The sequence below is a fragment of the Coenobita brevimanus genome, chromosome 65, assembly GCF_032717465.1.
Source record: "Coenobita brevimanus isolate Jiangsu-jjx chromosome 65, ASM3271746v2, whole genome shotgun sequence".
Classification (NCBI taxonomy): domain Eukaryota; kingdom Metazoa; phylum Arthropoda; class Malacostraca; order Decapoda; family Coenobitidae; genus Coenobita; species Coenobita brevimanus.
The window spans coordinates 26056352-26074052 of NC_137018.1; the positions used below are offsets into that span (position 1 = coordinate 26056352).

The 17701-nt window shown below is 44.5% G+C and overlaps 1 protein-coding gene across 1 annotated transcript in view; it reads left to right on the forward strand.

The window, feature by feature from the left end:
- LOC145404952 (putative very-long-chain enoyl-CoA reductase art-1) overlaps nucleotides 1–17436 on the forward strand; it is a 174492-nt gene extending 157056 nt beyond the window's left edge. The window contains exons 5-6 of the mRNA XM_080276458.1: nucleotides 15732–15948; nucleotides 17350–17436. Of these exons, the coding sequence (XP_080132584.1) occupies nucleotides 15732–15948; nucleotides 17350–17436 (304 nt within the window). The remainder of the gene's footprint in view (nucleotides 1–15731; nucleotides 15949–17349) is intronic.
- The last annotated feature ends 265 nt before the right edge of the window (nucleotides 17437–17701 follow it).

Genomic DNA, 17701 nt, shown 5'->3' on the forward strand with positions numbered 1-17701 from the left:
AAATGAATATATTGAGAGCAAGAAGCATGTAAAGAGACTAGTGAAGAGGAAAAAAGAGGAGGTAAATGATGATCTAGGAACCCCCGTACATCGCCTGTAAACATCCGTGAGACACCGGAACTGCTACTGTGGTACGGTGATACATCCTGTGGTGAATGGCAGCTTATGGGCCTCAGGGTAGGCCTGTAAGGCTGTTTCTGAGGACCTCGTGTTAGCAACAGCTCTGTGTTTTGACAACAAAGACTGTGACGAAGTTCTGACAAATTCTGACATCATAAGATACGTCATGACTGAGTTGTGGTGGCACCAATGGCTTGCTCACTCATCTGTGATGTAACCTTTTTTAGCCCCTCCCCGGAAAACAACTAACTAAAAAACAAACAAACAAGCCTCGGACAAGGACTGACAAAACGATGACGACCAAGGACCGGACAAAAGACGTGGTTATCGGAACGTGGAATGTAAGGGGAGCGAATGATGAGGTGAAAGAGAGAGAGATTGTCCAGGTGCTTGAGGGTGCAAAAGTTGATGTATGTGGAATAACTGAAACAAAATGGAGAGGAGAAAGTGTGAGAGAATGGGAGTATGGATGGGGTATATGTGAAGGAGTAGGTGAGAATGAGAGGGCAAAGGAAGGAGTATGTATAGTTGTGAGTAAAAGATGGAAGAAGAGCATACGACAGTATGGATCAGTTGGGTCAAGGATTGTGTGGGTAAAGTTGAAAGTTAGAATACAAATGTGGGCGATTGTGTGTGTGTATGCCCAACGCAAGATCGTGCTAGAAGAGTGAGAGAAGAGTTCTGGACAAATGTAGAAGTGTGCATGGAAAAGTTTGGAAGGAATGAGAGAGTGTTTTTGATTGGTGATATGAATGGTAAAGTTGGGAATGTGAAGGTGGATGGAATAGTTGGTGAGTGGGGTGTGCCTGCTGAGATAGATGAGAATGGGAGTGCGTTAGTGGACATTTGTGCTGGGAGGGGGTTGGTGATAGCCAATACCCTCTTCAGGCATAAAGTGATCCACAGGTATACATGGCGAGTGATGAGAAGGGTGAGTGGTGAACTGAATGAAAGGAAGGCAATGATTGATTATGTGCATGTGGATGAAAGGATGTGAAGATTTGTAATGGATGTAAGAGCATATAGAGGTTGGGGGAGTGGACTTTCTGACCACTACTTGGTGGTGGCCAGAATTAGGATTCAAGTAAGATGGAGGAATAGAAGAAGGGAAGGACAAGAGGAAGGAGTAGTTGCAAGGAGAGTGGAAAGGTTACAAGAGGGTGAGAAAAAGGCAGAGTATAAGAGAGAAGTGGAGGAACGATTGGGCAAATTTGAATTGGAGCAGATGGGAGACGTGGAAGGTGTGTGTAGCATATTTACAGAAGAAATATGTGCAGCATGTGATGTGGTGTGTGGAAGGAAGAGAAGACGGAGGGGGGTGCAAGGAACAGCGTGGTGGACTGAAGAGGTGAAACAGGCTGTGGCACAAAAGAAGAAAGCATACAATGAATGGATGAGAAATAGGGGCGTGGAAGAAGTTGAGAGGCGGAAGAGAGAGTTATATGTAGAAAGAAAGAGAGAGGTGAAAAGATTAGTAAGAGAGAGTAAGAAGAGAGTGGATGAGGAATTTGGAAGGAATTTGATTGTAAAGTGGAGGGACTGTAAGAAAATGTTCTGGAGAGAGGTGAAAAGAGTAAGACAGGGTGGAAGTGAAGTTAGCAGGGGAGTGAAAGATAAAAATGGTAGATTACTAGTGGAGAAGGGAGAAAAAGTGAGCAGATGGAGAGAACACTTTAAGGAATTGTTGAACGTGGAGGATGGAAGTAATGCGAGTATAAGTGGCTGGGGAATGGCTGGGAGAAGGTGGGAGGTGAGAAGACAGGAAGAAATCAGTAGGATAGAAGTTGTGGAAGCAGTGAAGAAAGTTAAATCGGGGAAAGCCCCAGGAATTGATGGAGTGTGTGGTGAAATGCTGAAGCATGGGGGAGAGATAGTAGTAGAATGGATGTGGAAGATGTGCAGATTGGCCTGTGAGGAAGGTAGAGTCCCGGAGGATTGGAAGTCAGGTATAATTATTCCCTTGTACAAAGGGAAATGGGAAAAAGAGGTGTGTGGTAATCATAGGGGCATTTATCTTCTTAGTATAATAGGAAAAGTGTATGGTAGGATAATTATTGACAGAGTTAGAGAAAGAACAGAGAAATTAGTTGGAGAAGAACAGGGAGGCTTTAGAAAGGGAAGAGGTTGTGTAGATCAGATATTCATTCTTAGATCTTTAGTGGAAAAATTTCTAGAGAAGGGAAAGAAGTTGTATGTGGCTTTCATGGATTTGGAGAAAGCATATGACAGGGTGGATAGACAAGGATTGTGGAAAGTGTTAAGAATATATGGAGTAGATGGGAAGTTGTTGAATGCTGTGAAGAGTATGTACGATGGTGCGAAGGCTGCTGTGCGCGTGGATGGTGAACTAAGTGAATTTTTCTCTGAAAGTTGGGTTGAAACAGGGATGTGTCATGTCTCCATGGTTGTTCAATCTGTACATGGATGGGGTAATAAAAGAGGTACAAGGTAGGGTAGTGGATGTTGGAGTGGCCCTGGTGAGAGAGGATAGTGTTTGGAAACTCCCTGTACTGTTGTTTGCAGGTGATACTGTGTTGTTGAGTGAAGACGAAGGGGAGCTGCAAGGCTTGGTGGATGAGTTTGGGAGAGAGTGTAAGAAACTGAATCTAAAGGTGAATGTAGGGAAGAGTAAAGTGATGGTCTTTGAGAGGGGTGAAGTCAGTGAATGTACAGCGAGGTTGGATGGTGAGGAATTGCAAAATGTGAGTTCGTTTAAGTACAGTACTTGGGTAGTGTGATTAGTAAGGATGGAGGTTTGGAGGGTGAAGTGCTTGAAAGGGTACAGCAGGGAAGAAAGGTTGCTGGTTCTTTGAAAGCAGTGATAAGAAACTAGTGTGATTAGTAAGGATGGAGGTTTGGAGGGTGAAGTGCTTGAAAGGGTACAGCAGGGAAGAAAGGTTGTTGGTTCTTTGAAAGCAGTGATAAGAAACAGGGAAGTGAGCATGGAGGTGAAAAAGTTACTACATGACAGTATTGTGATACCAACTCTAACGTATGGAAGTGAAGCTTGGATGTTGTTGGAAGGACACAAGTCAAGAGTGAGAGCAGTGGAAATGAGTTATTTAAGAGGAGCCTGTGGAGTCACATGGAGAGACAGGCTGACGAATGAGGATATAAAGGAGCGTTGTGGTGTGGATGTGGATGTGATAGGAAGCGTTATGAGGAACACACTGAGGTGATTTGGCCATGTGGAGAGAATGGAGGGTGAAAGACTGACGAAGAGAGTGTATGTGAGTGAGGTGGAGGGGGGAAGACGGAGGGGGAGGCCGAGGATGAGATGGATGGGGTGGAGAGGTGTATGAGAGAGAGGGGTGTGAGTTGGGAGCAGGACAGTGAAATGGCGGGGGACAGGGCGACTTGGAGGCGTTTTGTTTGTGGCCACCCCAAACAGGATTGAGGCGTCTGGCAATAGATAGGTAGATAGATAGATAGATTTTTTATTTATAATTTCTACTACAGATATCGTACTATGTTCTCTGCTGACATACGACAAAATTTACATCCCTTGGCCTGCTTGAGAGAGTCAGTTACCATGCACTTGACCACAAGAGAGGGTGTACAGGATATTTTTCTCTCATGGCGTCTCTGGTGGATTCCGATAGTGACGAGTTTATTCCTCATGAGGATTCTTATTTAGATGCATCAGATGATGATGCAGCAGTGTCTGATGTGTCAGTAGATGGCTGTGATCCTGAAGATGATAGCGAGGTTTATGTGAGTGAGGAGGAGGAGGAAATTAGTAGCGAGCTTAGTGACGCTGCACTCTTGGCAACAAGTGAGTCAAGGTTGGCATCATCATTACGTGTGTCCACATACTTCATGCTCAGCTTACAAGGTTAATAAATAAGCCATCCATCTGTGCAGGACATTTTTTTCAAGCCAGTTTTTACAGTAGTTACCTGGGTAACAGCACTTCAGCATACGTTATGTACACTTACATACTGTAATGATTTATTTTATAATCTTTTTTTATTACCAACATCATGCTGGGTTTATGTGATCATCAGTATACAAACAAATCAGAGAGAGTGAATAGTTTCGATGTGTCAAAAAATATACACTACCCCTCACACTACTGGAGGGGGATCTATCAGGTTGGTATGGAGGGTAAATGTAGTGTTTGCATTAGGGGGAGGGGGAGGTAAAGGAGGAGTTAATTCAAATTTCTAAACAGTTTTGCTCTATCACCTCAGGTTTTTTTTGCTTTCACATACCCCGTTTTTTTATTATAATGCATATATTTATGAGTTTATTTCATATACAGGTATTCTATCTATATATCTATCTATTGCCAGACGCCTCAGTCCTGTTTGGGGTGGCCACAAACAAATCGCCTCCAAGTCGCCCTGTCCCCCGCCATTTCACTCCCCTGCTCCCAACTCACACCCCCCTCTCTCATATACCTCTCCACCCCATCCCTCCATCTCATCCTCGGCCTCCCCCTCCCTCTTTCCCCCTCCACCTCACTCACATACACTCTCATCGTCAGTCTTTCACCCTCCATCCTCTCCACATGGCCAAACCACCTCAGTATGTTCCTCATAACGCTTCCTATCACATCCACATCAACACCACAACGCTCCTTTATATCCTCATTCGTCAGCCTGTCTCTCCATGTGGCTCCACAGGCTCCTCTTAAATAACTCATTTCCACTGCTCTCACTCTTGACTTGTGTCCTTCCAACAACGTCCAAGCTTCACTTCCGTACGTTAGAGTTTGTATCACAATACTGTCATGTAGTAACTTTTTCACTTCCATGCTCACTTCCCTGTTTCTTATCACTGCTTTCAAAGAACCAGCAACCTTTCTTCCTTGCTGTACCCTTTCAAGCACTTCACTCTCCAAACCTCCATCCTTACTCATCACACTACCCAAGTACTTAAACGTACTCACATTTTCCAATTCCTCACCATCCAACCTCGCTGTACATTCACTGACTTCACCTCTCTCAAAGACCATCACTTTACTCTTCCCTACATTCACCTTTAGATTCCATTTCTTACACACTCTCCCAAACTCATCCACCAAGCCTTGCAGCTCCCCTTCGTCTTCACTCAACAACACAGTATCATCTGCAAACAACAGCACAGGGAGTTTCCAAACACTATCCTCTCTCACCAGGGCCACTCCAACATCCACTACCCTACCTTGTACCTCTTTATTACCCCATCCATGTACAGATTGAACAACCATGGAGACATGACACATCCCTGTTTCAACCCAACTTTCAAAGAGAAAAATTCACTTAGTTCACCATCCACACGCACTGCAGCCTTCGCACCATCGTACATACTCTTCACAGCATTCAACAACTTCCCATCTACTCCATATATTCTTAACACTTTCCACAATCCTAGTCTATCCACCCTGTCATATGCTTTCTCCAAATCCATGAAAGCCGCATACAACTTCTTTCCCTTCTCTAGAAACTTTTCCACTAAAGATCTGAGAATGAATATCTGATCTACACAACCTTTTCCTTCCTAAAGCCTCCCTGTCCTTCTCCAACTAATTCCTCTGTTCTTTCTCTAACTCTGTCAATAAGTATCCTACCATACACTTTTCCTATTATACTAAGAAGACAAATGCCTCTATGATTTCCACACACTTCTTTTTCCTTTTCCTTTGTACAAGGGAATAATTATACCTGACTTCCAATCCTCCGGGACTCTACCTTCCTCCCAGGCCAATCTGCACATCTTCCACATCCATTCTACTACTATCTCTCCCCCATGCTTCAGCATTTCACCACACACTCCATCAATTCCTGGGGCTTTCCCTGATTTAACTTTCTTCATTGCTTCCACAACTTCTATCCTACTGATTTCTTCCTGTCTTCTCACCTCCCACCTTCTCCCAGCCATTCCCCAGCCACTTATACTCGCATTACTTCCATCCTCCACGTTCAACAATTCCTTAAAGTGTTCTCTCCATCTGCTCACTTTTTCTCCCTTCTCCACTAGTAATCTACCATTTTTATCTTTCACTCCCCTGCTAACTTCACTTCCACCCTGTCTTACTCTTTTCACCTCTCTCCAGAACACTTTCTTACAGTCCCTCCACTTTACACTCAAATTCCTTCCAAATTCCTCATCCACTCTCTTCTTACTCTCTCTTACTAATCTTTTCACCTCTCTCTTTCTTTCTACATATAACTCTGTTCCGCCTCTCAACCTCTTCCACGCCCCTATTCCTCATCCATTCATTGTATGCTTTCTTCTTTTGTGCCACAGCCTGTTTCACCTCTTCAGTCCACCACGCTGTTCCTTGCACCCCCCTCCGTCTTCTCTTCCTTCCACACACCACATCACATGCTGCACATATTTCTTCTGTAAATATTCTGCACACACCTTCCACGTCCCGCATCTGCTCCAATTCATATTTGCCCAATTGTTCCTCCACTTCTCTCTTATACTCTGCCTTTTTCTCATCCTCTTGTAACCTTTCCACTCTCCTTGCAACTACTCCTTCCTCTCGTCTTTCCCTTCTTCTGTTCCTCCATCTTACTTGGACTTTAATTCTGGCCACCACCAAGTAGTGGTCAGAAAGTCCACTCCCCCAACCTCTATAAACTCTTGCATCCAATATACATCTTCGCATCCTTTCATCCACACACACATAATCAATCATTGCCTTCCTTTCATTCAGTTCGCCACCCACCCTTCTCATCACTCGCCATGTATACCTGTGGATCATTTTATGCCTGAAGAGGGCTGGCTATCACCAACCCCTCCCAGCACAAATGTCCACTAACGCACTGCCATTCTCATCTATCTCAGCAGGCACACCCCACTCACCAACTATTCCATCCACCTTCACATTCCCAACTTTACCATTCATATCACCAATCAAAAACACTCTCTCATTCCTTCCAAACTTTTCCATGCACACTTCTACATTTGTCCAGAACTCTTCTCTCACTCTTCTAGCACGATCTTGCGTTGGTGCATACACACACACACAGTCGCCCACATTTGTATTCCAACTTTCAACTTTACCCACACAATCCTTGATCCAACTGATCCATACTGTCTTATGCTCCTCTTCCATCTTTTACTCACAACTATACAAACTCCTTCCTTTGCCCTCTCATTCTCACCTACTCCTGCACATATACCCCATCCATACTCCCATTCTCTCACACTTTCTCCTCTCCATTTTGTTTTAGTTATTCCACATACATCCACTTTCGCATCCTCAAGCACCTGGACAATCTCTCTTTCACCTCATCATTCGCTCCCCTTACATTCCACGTTCCAATTGCAATGTCCTTTGTCCGGTCCTTGGTCGTCAACGTTTGGTCAGTCCTTGTCCGAGGCTTATTGTTTGCTTTTTTAGTTAGTTGTTTTCCGGGGAGGGGCACTAACCCTCCGCCAACCCTTTTAGTCGCCTTTTACGACAAGTAGGGATACTGGGGGAGTATTCTTGAAAAACCCCCCTACCCCCATGGTATTAAAATGGCATATTACAGAACGAAACAAAACAGACACAGAACACTGACAGAACTATCTATCTATCTATCTATCTATTGCCAGACGCCTCAATCCCGTTTGGGGTGGCCACAAACAAATCGCCTCCAAGTCGCCCTGTCCCCCGCCATTTCACTACCCTGCTCCCAACTCACACCCCCCTCTCTCATATACCTCTCCACCCCATCCCTCCATCTCATCCTCGGTCTCCCCCTCCCTCTTCCACCCTCCACCTCACTCACATACACTCTCTTCGTCAGTCTTTCACCCTCCATCCTCTCCACATGGCCAAACCACCTCAGTGTGTTCCTCACAACGCATCCTATCACATCCACATCAACACCACAACGCTCCTTTATATCCTCATTCGTCAGCCTGTCTCTCCACATGACTCCACAGGCTCCTCTTAAATAACTCATTTCCACTGCTCTCACTCTTGACTTGTGTCCTTCCAACAATGTCCAAGCTTCACTTCCGTACGTTAGAGTTGGTATCACAATACTGTCATGTAGTAACTTTTTTACTTCCATGCTCACTTCCCTGTTTCTTATCACTGCTTTCAAGGAACCAGCAACCTTTCTTCCCTGCTGTACCCTTTCAAGCACTTCACCCTCCAAACCTCCATCCTTACTCATCACACTACCCAAATACTTAAACGTACTCACATTTTCCAATTCCTCACCATCCAACCTCGCTATACATTCACTGACTTCACCTCTCTCAAAGACCATCACTTTACTCTTCCCTACATTCACCTTTAAGTTCCGTTTCTTACACACTCTCTCAAACTCATCCACTAAGCCTTGCGGCTCCCCTTCGTCTTCACTCAACAACACAGTATCATCTGCAAACAACAGTACAGGGAGTTTCCAAACACTATCCTCTCTCACCAGGGCCACTCCAACATCCACTACCCTACCTTGTACCTCTTTTATTACCCCATCCATGTACAGATTGAACAACCATGGAGACATGACACATCCCTGTTTCAAACCAACTTTCAAAGAGAAAAATTCACTTAGTTCACCATCCACACGCACTGCAGCCTTCGCACCATCGTACATACTCTTCACAGCATTCAACAACTTCCCATCTACTCCATATATTCTTAACACTTTCCACAATCCTTGTCTATCCACCCTGTCATATGCTTTCTCCAAATCCATGAAAGCCGCATACAACTTCTTTCCCTTCTCTAGAAACTTTTCCACTGACAGAACTACTGTAAATATTACTGTTACTTGGATATAAACGTATATGCACATCATAGTACTACAGACAGTCAGAAGTGAGTTTTTTTGGATGATCTGGTGTACTTTGCCTCCGGGATGTCGCGCAGGAGCATCCAGCAGAAGTCCCCCATCATGCTAGGGTTCCACTTGTCTTGGTAGTTGCTCTCCATCTAAGTAATATCTTGGTGGAACCTTTCCCCATATTCGGCACTTACTGCTCCGAGGTTCTGGGGAAAGAAGTTGAGGTGGGAGTGGAGAAAGTTAATCTTGAGAGATATTCGGCACCCCATATCCTGATAAGCCTGCAACTACTCGATACGCTCTTGGTAATCTAGTGCCCGTGTGTTACCAAGGAAGCCATGGCAGACTGACTTAAATGCTTCCCATGCTCTCAGTTCCTTCAAGGTGAGCTTCTCCTCGAATACCTCATCCTTCAGCACTTCCCGGATCTGAGGTTCGACGAAGATGCCCTCCTTGAGCTTAGCAGAACTGAGAGCTGGGAACAGAGTGCACAGGTGTTGAAAGGCAGCGCCATCCTTGTCCATGGCCTTCACGAAATTCTTCATTAGGCCAAGCTTGATATGAAGAGGGGGAAGAAGCACCTTGTTCATGTCCACCAGAGGATTTGCTTGGACACTGTGTTTCCAAGGAACGAACATCCTCCTAGACCCCCAGTCCTTCTGCGTGAAGTGCTTGGACACAGCCCGATTGTTCCACAGACAGAAAGCAGCAGTTCTTCGTAAAGCCCGCCTGCATACCCATAAGGAGCCGAATGACCTTGAGGTCCCCACAGAGGCTCCACTGGTGCTGCTGGTACTTGACAGCACTAACCACCCCCTCTCACCGCCTGTAAGTTACTGGTGTTCCTAGACGCACAATGCACATGTTTGACCTTGTTGTGGGGCGTGTTTTAAACCAGGTTCCAAGAAAATAGGATGGTAAATGGATTTTTGGCAAATATTTTGGTTCTAGGCCTATATGTATGCATGTATGTACATGTATACATGTATATCTCAAAAACTAGAGGTGATGAGTGAAAACGGATTTCGAATCTGAAATCAGCACCTCAAAATTAGGTTATAACACCTAATTTCATGCTTGCCTCAAATTTTTTGTAAACTAGTGTAATAGGAAGTTATTCTGCAAAGAGGTGTGGAAATGTAGGAATGAAAACGGAAAGAAATGTGATGGTGTGAAGGATGTAGGTAGTCGATTATTAACCCATGGGGATGAAGTAAGGACCAGATGGAAAGAATATTTTGAAACCTGATGACTGGGAATAGAGAGGGCAGAGTGGCTGTAAACATCATTGGTTTTGTGGGTGTGCAGAGAAGGAATGCAGTGCCAGGTGTGACACTCGCACAGGTGAAGAGTGCTGTGAAGCGGCTGAAAAATGGGGAAGCAGCTGGGGTTGATAAGGTGTATGCAGAGATGCTTAACCCCTACAGCGCGGGCATGTTTACCAATGTTTTGCGTGTGCCGCGGGGTTATTCGGGCTCCGACAGACTCTCAAAAAATATTTGCCAAAAATCAGTTGTTAGTCCTAGAATATTAAAATTACATATGCATATGGCACATACCTTCAGCTTTCTCCTGGAATGTTTGTTGAGCCTTCGTCTGTTACCGTAGGACTTGTGGAGACCTCTGAATTTGGATAACGAAGTCTTCACTTTACACTTCCCGACAACCTGTAATATGATTACCACAGCCAGGTATTAACACTATAAACACTACTCTATGATTTTCAAGTAGTTTGGGATCCATACTCCAAAAAAAAAACCCACTGTGAAAGCAATGAAAATTACGAGCCGTCTGACCGTCGCACTTGTGCTAGTTCGCTCTTGGTACTCTGTCATTTATTATTCATAAAACCCCTCACACTTTATATTTCTATTCCTATATAACACTTATATATATCTACAGTCTTTTTCCATAAGTTTCCTTCAGTAGTATTAGTTTATTGTCACTATAGGGATTCAATTTCTTTCAGTAAAATACGTAGCATTCACTTTCGCGTCCTGTATACTAGCATTGAGAGTGAATGTCACTTTCACCTCCACTCTCATAACTCCTAGTATTCAGACATGCTAGAGTGAAACTTTCACTTTCATTACTCCTAGGATATATACTCGTATTCTTATAATACTACTCATTTACATTTCTATTTACGTTCTCTATTTTATTAACGTTATTTACATTTCTATTTTATTTACACTGTGTTATGCACTGTCACTTGAAGTAACTTATAAAACTATTTTCCACTGTTCACGTATATTTACATTCATTACTTTCACATGCTGTTTACACATTAGTTACACATTATTTACAATTCCGCTTGCACTGTTTTACTCATTAGAAAGATCGTAGTCACTCTTTTATCAGTTGTCAGCCCTTTACCTCTTTCCACACGAGGTTTAGTAGGGGGCAAAGGTCACTGGACCCTTTGCATGCGGGTGAAAAGTCCCTGAAGCTAGCAAGAGCGAACAGACGTACCTCCACTTCGGAAGATGAGAGTGAACTAATAAGGGTGGGCCGGGGTGGTGGCCTACCTTGGGAAATTCATTACTACCAACGTTAGTCTCTTGACACAGCTATATATAGCAGTGAAATGATTGGCAGGAAATCTAGACAATACATTATAAATTAGGTAGTTCCAGGTGAATGTAAATATCACTTAGGCTTCTCCCTTCCCTCCTTATATGTATATTTATTATGAAAATAGATTATACGGCATATTTCAAGGGGAAATAAACAGCGAAAATTAGCGAACGAGTGCATGTGAGGTGTTGTCAGGTGATAATTAGCCAATTCCAGGTGTATGGCACTCTCACTTACCTTATTTCTTTCTTGTATATATTGTTTGGTATAAGAATAGGGCATAGGGCTTATTTCAATGGATGAAATCAATGAAAAATTCCAGGGAAGATTTACTTAGCGTAGCACGGCCGGGCAGGCGAGAGGATAGGGTAATGGAAGGGGGGGGAGGGAGGGGAGTCAAGAACGGGGAGAAATGGCTAAATTGTCAACAATGGATGGGAGTACAGATGAGATTAGGAGTGCTGATTAGTGTTGGACATTGGCAGTACTGATAGATGATACAAGCCCCCACTTGGAAGCCCGGGTGAATTCAAAATAACACAGAATCACAAAAGCGACGCCCCGCGGTATGATCCCTTGCCCCCAAGCGTCACACAAGTGACGTCCTGCAGTTAAGGGGTTAAGTGTAGTGGAATGAAGTGCTTGTTGGAGATATGTAAGAAGGCATGGATGAGTGAAACTGTACCTGCAGAGTGGAAAAAGGCTGTGATTGTACCCTTGTACAAAAATAAAGATGAGCGAAGTGAGTGCAAGAATTATCGTGGCATAAGTTTACTGAGTGTGATAGGGAAGGTATATGGAAGAATTATTATAGAGAAAGTAAGAGAGATATCAGAAGTCCTAGTGAGTGTTGAACAGGGTGGCTTTAGGAGTGGCAGAGGATGTGTGGATCAAATATTTGCAGAGAGACAGATAGCAGAGAAAGCTTGTGAGAAGGACCATAAGGTGTTCATAGCATTCATGGATCTGGAAAAAGCATACGACAAAGTGAACAGAGAAGGATTATGGAAAGTTTGTGCATGTATGGTGTAGGTGGTGAGCTGTTAGGTGCTGTCAAGAGTTTTTATGATGGTAGTGAAGCATGTGTAAGGGTAAATGGGCATCTTAATGAATGGTTCACGATCGGTATGGGCGTGCGACAAGGTTGTGTGGTGTCCTCATGGTTGTTCAGTGTATATATGGATGGGGTGATGAGAGAAGTAAAAACATGAGTAATGGAGAGAGGGATGACATTGGTAATGAATGGTGAAGGATGGAATATCTCAAATTTGTTGTATGCGGATGATGCAATGCTGCGGGCAAGTACCAGACAAGAACTTGGTAGGCTAGTGCAGAGTTTTTCTGATGTCTGTGAGCATCGTGCCTTGAGAGTAAATGCAGAAAAGAGTAAAATGATGGTTATTGAGAGAGAAGGTGACTCCCAGTGCAATGTAACGGTTAATAGAGACTGGAATTGGTGAGAGAGTTCAAATACCTGGGTACAGTGTTAGAAAAGAGAGGAAAATGTGCAAAAGAAGTTGAAAATAGAGTGACACAAGGAAGAAAAGTAGCTGGTGCAATGAAGGCCTTGATAAGAAACAGAGGCTTGAGTGTTGCAGCTGCACAAGGCTTACATGAAGGAGTGTTAGTGCCAACTTTATATTTAATATATGGATGTGAGACTATGGTGTGGCATGAAAATGAAAAGTCAAGAGTAAGAGCAGTAGAGATGGGACTGCTTAGGAATGTATTTGGAGTACAGTGCTCGTCAGAAGTATTGAGCGCCCTGCATCCCTCCTAGGAAACAAACCTTTCAACATTGAAAAAACATATAAATAATGCATTTTATTTACCTTTAATGCTTGGTAGGGTATCCTTTACGCTTCTTCATGGACCTGAGACGTCGTGGAAGTGAAAGGGCGAGGTTCCGGAGGTGGTGGAGTGGTATTTTTTTCCCAGGAGTCACGAATGGCTGCTTCCAGCTTAGGCAGAGAGCACACGTCCTTCCCTTGGAGATTCTTCTTTACGAGGTACCAGAGGTTTTCTATTGGGTTGAGGTCTGTGCTATTGCCTGGGCAGTCTTTCATGAATGATACCTCGCAGTCACGATGCCAATTGGTGACCGATTTGGCTTTATGAGCAGGTGCACCGTCCTGCTGAAACACTCGTGCACCTGTGAGCTCGAAGGACTCAGGCAAATGATCACAAAGAAGCTCCAGATAAATGTCCTGATTCACTCTGCAGTTCTTGGGAAGCACAACAAGCTTCCCCAAACCTTTCCCAGAGAAACAACCCCATACCATAAGTGAATCAGGGTGTTTAACTGTGCTCTCCACGTAACGGGGGTCAAGCGGGTCACTACCTTTGTGCCAGTACACTCGCGCTCCTCGATTACAGGTAACACTAAACGTTGCCTCATCAGACCACAACACTGACAATCATTGGTCCTCACCCCAGTTAAGGTACTTGTTAGCAAAGGCAAGCCAACGAAGTCGGTGGTAAAGTGTAAGAAGAGGCTTTCTCACAGGCCTGTGACTTGTCTAACCAAGTTCATGGACTCTTTGAGACACCGTGCGCACAGAAACCACACCAAACACTTCTAGGTTGCTCTCCTTAATTTTCCATGCACTCACACGAGGATTAGACTCCACTGCACGTTTTAAAACATTAACAGACCTTGGGGAAGTCTTCCTGGGCCTACCAGACCGTGGTTTCTTTGTTGGAATGTCACCACTATTTTCCACTTGAAAACGGGCGCACCACCTATGCATTGTCTATCGAGCCACACCAACCAATTCACTAATTTCCTTCGTGGGGTGGCCTGCCTCCTTTAGAGCAATGATCTGTGATATGATTTCACTCGAAAGTTCACAGGTAGGTGTCATGACAAAGTGGCAAAAGCCAAAACACTGCGGGACACTAGGTAAAAAATGGCGGAAGAAGATAGGGAGGCGCGGCGGAGTTCCTCTCTCACATGCAGCCCGTAGGTGGGAGCCAACCAGTGCGCAGTAAGGCCTCAAGCTGCCGTGACGTCATGTTAGTGGCCCAAACATCTGGCTCAATTTTTAGTACCAAAAATGGGTGATTCTTTTTTGGCCAAAAGTATTGTGCACCCTGCCATAGGCGCTTGATACTTCTGACGAGCACTGTACAAAGGATGGATAGGATACGAAGTAATGTGATTCGTAAAAGAGGTGGAGTAAGGAAGTCGGTGGACACCAGACTGGAAGAGAGTGTACTGAGACGGTATGGTCATGTGGAGAGAATGGATAACAATAGTGTGGTGAAAAAGGTATATCTGAGTGAATTTGAAGAAGGGAGGACGCAAGGTAGGCCAAGGAGAAGGTGGAGAGATATGGCAGATGAGTGTATGAGGAAGAGAGGTTTGGAAGTCGGTGAGGCTAAGGAATTGACAAGAGATCGAGCTGGCTGGATGAATGTTTTGAAAAGTGTATGATCAGGGATTTGGCACCCCTTTTTAACGTGGCAGCGTCCGGATTGACTCAATCGGATATGTTTCTGTGAAGCTACAGAACGTGGTGAATGTTTTTGGCGTATCCGATAGAGCCAGGATTCCGGGGGCTTGAATGATGAGTGAATGGAAGTGTGGCCCATTGGATTGGGCAAATTTGGGCTGTCTGGACATCGCTACTCCTGACCCTGCCTTAGGAGGAAAGGAGGCCCTGATGATGATGATGATGACGACGACACAGAATCCACATTATGTTGAGCATGGTCCCCTGATGTCCAAAATATAGCATTTTCAGCCAGTATGTGACCTCATTTTCATAGCACGAGGCACCAGTCTCTTACAGACTTCCTTGACCTCCCTCTCCTCTCCACTACATTTGCTCCATACATCTCTTGCTGGCTAGCTCATTATGTTTTTGGGACAGACTTTTCAAACTGGAGGGGTTAGCTATGACCTTCATTACACAAGTCTAATCTTGTGGCAGTTGTGGGTGGGGGGGGGGAGTAAAAGATTGTTATTATGCACGATACTTTTGCTAGTATTAGCACTCTTTTGTCACCAGCTGTTTCTCTGTCTACTTCACATAGATTACCCTTTCCAAATATGAGAGGAAATGAAAGTACGTAGAATAATTTAGTTAATGTTTTCTACCATGAATTGAATATGGAAACGTGAATAAATTATGAAAATATCACTGTGATGAGGTGGTTTACTACTCTAGCCTGTATTTTTGCATGTGATCAGTAAATAAAATAGTCTAGTGGGAGCGAGAATATAAGCCACATCATCAGATTATAAGGTTTGAATAATCCAGGATCCTGTTTATACACAAGCACTAATTGTGAAACCCTCTCCTATAGCATTGCTGCCGGTTGCTGGACGCTCCACTATGCTAAGCGACTGATTGAGACAAAGTTGGTCCATCGATTCTCTCATGCCACCATGCCTGTCTTCAACCTCTTCAAAAACTGTTCATACTACTGGGGCTTTGCCACCTATGTTGCCTACCACATCAACCACCCGCTCTTCACCCCACCACCACCGCTGCAAACTTACATTGCTCTTGGTGTCTTTTTGGTGAGGCCCTTTGTGTTTTGCCTAAGTATTATGACTACTTTTAAAAATGAAGGTGTTGTTGACTTTTCATTAGATTCTCTGCTTCTCCTCATGTAGTCTAATCCCTTCAGATTGGGGATATCCTTTTTAAATTATTGTTGCTTACTCCAGGTACTTTAGCTTTGTTTAGCTTTGCTGAAACAGTTGGGGGCAGTCTTCATTAACCCCTTCAGCCTAATGATGTCTTATTATTATTATACTCTGTTTTGTGGTTAATGTCACCTTGTAATGATATTCTATTGATAAGGATGAGAATGACAGGTTTGGGTTCAGCTGGTTAGTCATAGAGTATTTGTGATGGGGGAGTTCAATACACTGAGGTGGTTTGGACATGTGGAGAGGATGGAGAATGAAAGACTGACTAAGAGGGTGTATGTAGGTGAGGTGGAGGGGGGGAGAGGGAGGGGTAGACCGAGGATGAGGTGGAGGGATGGAGTTGAGAGGTATATGAGGGAGGGGGGGTTGAGTTGGGGGGAGGGGAGTCAAATGGTGGGTGACAGAGTGACTTGGAGGCGTTTTGTCTGCGGCCACCCTTTGCGGGATTATGGCGTCGGGCTATAGATAGATAGATAGATAGAGTTCAAACTGGCCCTGTGAAAAATGTAACCAGTAGTTATGCAGTACCAGGATAGAACAGTAATGAATGGAAACTTAAGGTATGTGTCAGGTCTCAGAAAAGGCGGTTATGTTAGTAATTCATGGATGGAGGTGGGTGGTTTTCATTGCCCCAGGGAGGTATTACCGTGCAAGTGGTGTGAGTCCAAATCTGGTCACTGGCCTTGCACAGTATGCCTAGCTGGGGCTAGACCGAGTAGGCTGTAGCACCAGCTGATCTGGATGGAACTCTGAGGAGGATGTAAAGCCGGTGATACAGGGAGCTGGAGTTCCCATTTCACTAGCCTTCAGGATTAGCTCTTGACCATCCTTCCCTTGCTGACCTTTTTCAGTGTGTCACCAACTGGGAGAGTAGACCAGCATACTCTCCCAAATGCATTTCTTTGCATATACACCACACTAAGTGTACTTTATACACCATATAATGTATCCATCTATGACATAAGGATGGGTATCAGCAAGGGCATGCAACCAGAAAACTGCACGTGTTACCTTGTGGTGGCAATGAGGAGAGGCGGGGGATGGGCTCAACTGGCCCAGCTTTGGGTGAGGATGGGGCTGGGGCATGGATCTATTCCAGATAGTACAGGTCATTGTGGATTCCAGGCTGTTGCTTCTACCCAGAAGTGAGGGGCTGGAATCTGGGAGTAGTGTCCCAGGAGGCTGCCCTATCGTTTGGTTATAATGGTGGGGCAGTTACGATGCCAATGCATGTTTGGATGGATGTTGCCGTGGCTGCCCTGGCAGGTTGCACTAAAGCCACTGGCAGAGCCACTGGTCATGGCTGGTGTACTGTGGATGCCCATTCCCACGTCTGAGCTTGGAGCTGTGTGAGCAGAGCTTGCGGTTTGTCACCATGCTATATTTACTCAACTGTAACAGAAACTAAGCAAAATTTTAAAAGCAAGTTTGAAGGAGTTAAAACATCCAGAGTTGAGTGGCATCTTTTACTGCTCGATGACATTCCTCATGCTCTTTCCTCTCCTGTTCAATCTGTTGTCTCTCTGTCTTCATTCTTCCCAGTGGAGTTTGAGATGTTTACCCTCTGAGCCACAAGAAACTGCTTATCCTCACAATTTATGATGAGGTTGAAGGCATT